The sequence below is a fragment of the Planococcus citri genome, chromosome 3 (genome assembly GCF_950023065.1).
Source record: "Planococcus citri chromosome 3, ihPlaCitr1.1, whole genome shotgun sequence".
In the NCBI taxonomy this organism is placed as follows: domain Eukaryota; kingdom Metazoa; phylum Arthropoda; class Insecta; order Hemiptera; family Pseudococcidae; genus Planococcus; species Planococcus citri.
Genome location: NC_088679.1, coordinates 77,889,660 through 77,896,076, shown reverse-complemented (window position 1 = coordinate 77,896,076; position 6,417 = coordinate 77,889,660). Strand labels below are relative to the sequence as shown.

At 31.9% G+C, this 6,417-nt stretch overlaps 1 protein-coding gene across 1 annotated transcript; it reads left to right on the top strand.

Annotated features, from left to right (window-relative positions):
* Window positions 1–3,465: 3,465 nt before the first annotated feature.
* LOC135839469 (probable ATP-dependent RNA helicase pitchoune) lies at window positions 3,466–6,055 on the top strand. Its single transcript, XM_065355497.1, has 10 exons — window positions 3,466–3,674; window positions 3,768–3,821; window positions 3,894–4,148; window positions 4,233–4,382; window positions 4,452–4,616; window positions 4,698–4,838; window positions 4,988–5,148; window positions 5,227–5,379; window positions 5,460–5,630; window positions 5,725–6,055. The coding sequence occupies exons 1-10, from the start codon at window positions 3,590–3,592 to the stop codon at window positions 6,028–6,030; spliced, it is 1,641 nt and encodes a 546-aa protein (XP_065211569.1). The 5' UTR covers window positions 3,466–3,589; the 3' UTR covers window positions 6,031–6,055.
* The last annotated feature ends 362 nt before the right edge of the window (window positions 6,056–6,417 follow it).

Genomic DNA, 6,417 nt, shown 5'->3' with positions numbered 1-6,417 from the left:
ATGCTGAATCTCCCTGTGGAGTTAATTTTTTTTTCGGTGGTCGCTTACGTCAGCATAAATTTGTTGGAAGTTTGAAAATCGCTGATTTTAAGGTGTCATCAAACACGTTTCCGCGAATTTATGCCCAAATGGTGTTTTAATATAAGGGGATATATCGATGTAGTAAGTTGTATATAGTATAGTCGAGGGGTTAAATTTAGAGTCATCAATATGCCCTCAGATCGCTGATAGGGTACACGATTCAAGTTTTATATAAGATTTTAGGATTTCATCAATTTGAAAATAATATCAGATTGCTTCTGTATACCTACTTTTTTTCATGTTTCCAAAAAAAAATGCATTTCATTTTTTAAAAATTCAATTTAGAATGACATACGTATCTTGGAAACACAAAACCTTTTTAGAAAAATGTGAAAATCATTCAAAAATATCAAAAAATGATTGACCATCAAAAAACGACAAAAATTTGAGAAAATGTCTCATTTGGGTAAAATTTTGCACAGACCGCTTAGATTATTGAAAAATACCTACCAAGAATTGATAGGAAATTCTCGAAGTTGAATGCCTGCGTGAGAGATTTAATTTAAAAGCAATTTTTAATCAAAATTTGAAAACTCAATATTGATCTTTCCAGGTGAAACTGCTGGAGAAAGCTCAACTTTTCATTGTGAATAGGCTTTAAGTAGAAAACTCAAAAGCCATCCTACCATTTAAAAAATTGAAAAAAATTATAGTAAAGACAAAGAGAAAGACCAACTTTTCATCGTAGGAATAGGTAGGTACCTATTTTCATTATTCATTAAATTAAATTAATTCTCTAAATCGAATCTCAACACGTGAGACTCTTATTTACGGGTACCTAAACCTACTTAATACTGATAAAAAATTTTTTTCAATTTTTTTTGTTCTCGGAAAAAAATGGTAAAACCTGAAAGTTTTAGTGAAATGTTTCATTGTTTCTCTTTCTATGTTTTCATAATGTCAATCTAAGCAGAATTGTTGAGAAAAAGTTTGCTCACACACATCATTTGATCATTTTATCAGATTTCTGATTTTTTTAAAAACATACTATAATATCAATTCGTTTTGAGCTCAATTAAAAGAGTAGAACTTGAAGAATTTTTTTCAAATACCGGACGCTGGTAGAATCACAATTGAATAACAAGTGGTTCCTTTTTTAAAAAAATGCTAAAAAGTTGATAAATTAAATTACTGATTTTTTAGAAATTTTTTATAAAACAAAAAGTAATTCGCGAATTCACACTAAGTGGCTGACATCTGGCGGATTTTTGCGTAAATGCTGAAAAGGGGGAACTGTGCAAAATTGTGATAAGACATTTTTATATTGTGGAATATTTTTCAACTCAAATTTGCAACTGAATGATTCGGATTTGAGTAATTGAAAAAATTCATGACACCAGAACTCATTTGCAAACGTATTTTAAACAAAAATGAGAAAATTGTATATCAGCAAAAGAGTCGTTTGATGTCTTTGAGTAAAGAAAAAAAATTGTTGGCCACTAAATTATTAATTTTTGCGTTGTGAATTGTAATCTGATTGGTCAATAGTCTCCAGTTCCCCCTTTTCAGACAATAACAACAGACAACAGCGATCCAAGTGATTCGTGAATTCGCGAATAATAATAACCGTTGTGAAATTATTGAAATGGTTAATCAATTTTGACTTTCAGGTACTTCGGAATTTTTGAAATTTGAACCCCCTCCTTCGATCCTTCCTCGTCACACATGAAAAATTGGCCCAATTTACTGGAAAAGTCCAACTATGCCTATGGAATTGTACTAAATTAAGATGAAACAGTAGAGTAGTTGTAGTATTAGTTGTACAGGAGTTGACTAAATAGACTTGTCAATTCAACTTATGTTCGCTAATGGTAAAAGTAATTCAAAATTTTCTGATAAAACGACGTTTTAAAAAATTTTATTGAAAAGCGAGGATTTTTTGACAATTTTAGCAAAAACAAGTAGGTACATACTTTGTGAGAATTATTGGCAAAAAGAGATACTTTGGCGATTTTGAATTTGTGGCAAAAATACCTACTTAGACCGGGCTTTTAAATAATTTTGAAAAAAAAATTTTACCAAAGCAAAAATTCGTAAAAATCAGCAATTTTTGAGAACAATAAATTTACTAACTTTTTTCGTAATTTTTCTTCGAAAAAGGTGAGATTTTTCACTTTGCAACTCATGGCAACTTTACGTAAAAAATTGAGATTGAGACTTTTCAACTGCGCAAAATCTAGAATTTTCAGTAACAAGGGAAGACTTTGGAACAATTTTTGGGGAAAACATTTTTTTTACCCATTTTTTGGCAAAAAACCGAGAATTTTGAATTTTTGACAAATTTTAGCAAAAAGTAAGACTGACTATTTTTGGGGGATAAAATTGAATTTTTTGCAATTATTGGTCAAAAAAATTGTAAGTACCACCTACTTTTTCGCAATTTTCGTTGAAAATAGTGGACATTTTTTGATCATTGACATTTTGTAGGCAAAAAAGCAGGATTTTTAGGTAATTTTTTGGAAGGGGAATGGATATCTACTTACTTCTTGAATTTCTTAACGAAAAATTGAAAACTTTGGGCAAGAAACGAGGCTACATATGTATTTGGATATTTTTACTGAAGTCCGAAGGTGAGATTTGTAGCAGTTTTTGGCAGAAAGCTAAACTTTGATTATTTTGCATTGTAGCCAGGTTGAAAAAAATTCAAAAGTGTACATCAATTTACCTTACTGTTATTATTAGCATTTTTTTTTCTCTTCAAGATGTATGCAAAAATTAAATTTTTGATTTTTTGTAAAAAAAACTTTAGTAGGTAACCAAAATTATAGAAAAAATAATTTTTGTAAGTTAGTTACTTGAAAATTAACCGAGTATACCTACGACTACGAGCTAGCGAAGGCAAAAGCTTATTTCGAGGAGTAACGTTTTTTCAGATGAAAAGTGCGTTTTTTTGGCTTAATATTTCAATTTGAACAATATATTTTTTTTAAAAATAAAATTTGAAAAAAAAACACAGCGAGTTCAAATAGAGCGAGCGAGGGCAAACGTTTTCAAAAATTCGTAGTTTGATAGATGAAAAATAATGTTTTTTTAATTTTTATGATGAGTCTACCTATTTTTTTTTGACTCCACAATTTTGAAATTTGACTATATTGGGCGATTAAAAATTTCAATTATGAAACAACAAAAAAAAGCAAAAAAGCCCGAGCGAAGCGAGGGCAAAAGTTTCTGAAAATTCATTTATTTACAATGTAAGTAGAAAGAAAGAGTGAAAATTTCAATACCAAAATGGATCGATGGTTTTCACATTTGGTTCTGGTTCTCCGATTTGATTTACGTATCATAGAAGACTTCGCTATTTCAAATTTCGCGCTTCACAATACGATTACCTACGTCACCAGATAAACAACCAATCAAATGACGGAATTTTCAAAACATGGAATATCCAAAATCAAAATCAAAACAAACACACGTGTGAGGTGTTCATACTTCGTGCAAATTTTTATTGAAATTACGATTAATTAATCTGATTTTAGAGTGTTTTACGTGCATTTTGTTCGAGTTGATAATGGGTTTACCGGAGAAAGCCTTGATGCGAAAGATTCGTAAAACAGAAGAGAAAAGAAAGATGAAGATGAAAAAGAAAAAAGACAGTGAGTAAATTAGAAATATTTACAAATAACTCGTGATGTTCTGCTCATCATTATCGTACTAAAAATTTTGCTTTTTGTTCATGTTTCTCGTAGAGCAATTAAAAAATGAAACGGTGACAGAAGAACCTCAGAAACAAGAAGCTGAAGGTGAGACCGGTTCCATACCCAATACATATCACTTCATCAACTCTGTTTTTTAATAATAATATCCTTGTTCAGCTTCAGATACAACACCTCAAGTCGTAGTTGAAAAATCCTTCGCTAATCTAAGGGGTAAAGTCAGCGAGCAAACATTGACCAGTATAACTGAAATGGGTTTCGAAACGATGACCGATATTCAAGCACGTGCGATTCCAGTTTTATTAAAAGGCTGTGATTTAGTCGGCTCAGCTAGAACTGGTTCCGGAAAAACTTTAGCATTTCTCATACCAGCAATCGAACTGATTCATAAGTTAGAATTCACCCTTCGAAAAGGTTAGTTTTCGTATTCGTATCGATTTTATTACAATGTTTTCTCTTCTACGACATATTTTCTATATAATTTGGTGGTTTTTACAGGCACAGGTTGTATAATCATATCTCCTACTCGAGAATTAGCCATGCAGACGTTCGGTGTACTTAAAGAGCTAATGAAACATCATAATCATACTTACGGTCTTCTAATGGGCGGAGCTGATCGGAAAGCTGAAGCTCAGAAACTGTTCAACGGTGAGTGATTGAAGTTCGTCTTGTCTTCGTTTTTTTCCCACAATATTTTTGAATATCTGTCTTGTTTAGGAGTTAATATCATCGTAGCCACTCCTGGTAGATTACTCGATCATCTGAAAAATACTTCCGACTTCGTGTACAAAAATTTACATTGTTTGATTATCGACGAAGCTGATCGTATTCTAGATATTGGATTCGAAGAAGAACTCAAAGGAATTATTAATGAGTTACCAAGTAATGATTCTACGCGAGATGTTTACCTAATCGTTTGTATTCGAATCGATGGTATGTTTTTGTATATTTTTTTTTCACTAGAACACAGACAGACGATGATGTTCAGTGCTACGACCACCGATAAGACCGAAGCTCTGAAAAAATTCGCTTTGAAAGAAAAACCTGTCAGTATTGAAGTTGAAGATAACAGAGAAATTGCAACTGTTGAAGGCTTAGAACAAGGTGATTAATTGAATCAATTCTTACGAGGAGAAGGGAGGGGGTTAATAATTGCGTTAGTTTTAATTTTTTTTCTCTCATTGAAACGAAATTATGATGAAAATCAAACTAGAGGAATAACTTTAGAACATCTCTTGTGTCCATTTTCGTAGGTTACGTAGTTTGCCCATCAGATAAAAGATTTTCATTGCTGTTTACATTTTTGAAGAAAAATCGCAACAAGAAGATAATGGTTTTTTTCAGCTCCTGTATGTCGGTTAAATTCCACCACGAATTATTGAATTATATCGATATGCCAGTCATGAGCATTCACGTAAGTTGATTTCGCAATGAAATCCATCATTTTTCATCTCGTTCTACCGCGATGATTCAATCCTCTATTTATTTGCAGGGAAGACAAAAGCAACTCAAACGAACGACAACATTTTTCCAATTTTGTAACGCCGAAAAAGGTATATTATTGTGTACGGATGTAGCTGCCAGAGGTTTAGATATCCCATTAGTCGATTGGATCGTCCAATTCGATCCACCCGATGATCCTAAAGTAAATCTACTTCTTGATCTTAGCCACATTTCTCGGAAATCTTTGCGTGTGATGATTATATACGATTTTTTTTTATTCAGGAATACATTCATCGAGTAGGACGTACTGCTAGAGGAGCCAACGCCAGTGGACAAGCTTTACTCATTTTAAGATCCGAAGAATTAGGTTTCTTACGATACTTGAAACAAGCCAAGATCCCTCTGAACGAGTACAATATTTCATGGTCTAAAGTAACCGACGTTCAACCACAAGTAAGCTACATTTTTAAAACGATCTCAATAATTCTCCTACAAGTTGGTACCTCGATTTTAATAAACTGTTGTGTTTTTTTTTACGTTTCAACAGATGCAGCAATTAATTCAGAAGAATTACTTCCTCCATATGTCGGCTAAAGAAGCATTCAAATCGTACATTAGAGCTTACGACGCGCACCATATGAAGGATATTTTCAACGTAGAGACCATAGACTTAGCTAAAGCTGCGACTTCGTTTGGATTCTATGTACCCCCAGCTATTGATTTGAGTGTCGGATCTAGTAAACAAAACAGACCGAGAAAAAGGAAAGCTGGCGGAGGATTTGGAAATTTTAATAATCTGAGTAAAAAAGCTAAAAGTTGTAATAAGCAATACGTGTACAAGCAACCGAAGTAAAATACATGATTGTTTTTTAGTTAAATATGTCAGATAGTTTTCTTTCTTAGAATAATATTTTTTTGAACGCTTTTTGGACGTTCTTGTGGGATTTTTTTCGTCGAAAACTAAAAGAGATTCTTTATTGAAAGGATAAAAAGAAAAAATTCTATTTTTTAAAAAGAAGTTGAATTGAATGTACTGAAATTTCATCATTTTTTGTAAATTTTGAAATGATCTTGGTGCTTTATTCATGTTTTTTTTTATGTTATTTTAATTTTTTTTAAAGCTTTATACGCCTTCTTATGCAAGATTTTGTCAAATTTCACTAAAATTTTATACCTTTTTGGCAATTTTAAGTGACTTCAGAGCTTTTTTCGCTTTCTTTTATTTCAACATGTTTTTATA

Coding starts and splice junctions, on each gene's coding strand:
- LOC135839469 (XM_065355497.1), top strand. CDS start 3,590: ATGGGTTTACCGGAGAAAGCCTTGATGCGAAAGATTCGTAAAACAGAA. Junction 3,822..3,893: donor TCAGAAACAAGAAGCTGAAG/GTGAGACCGGTT, acceptor ATCCTTGTTCAG/CTTCAGATACAACACCTCAA. Junction 5,149..5,226: donor TGCCAGTCATGAGCATTCAC/GTAAGTTGATTT, acceptor ATTTATTTGCAG/GGAAGACAAAAGCAACTCAA.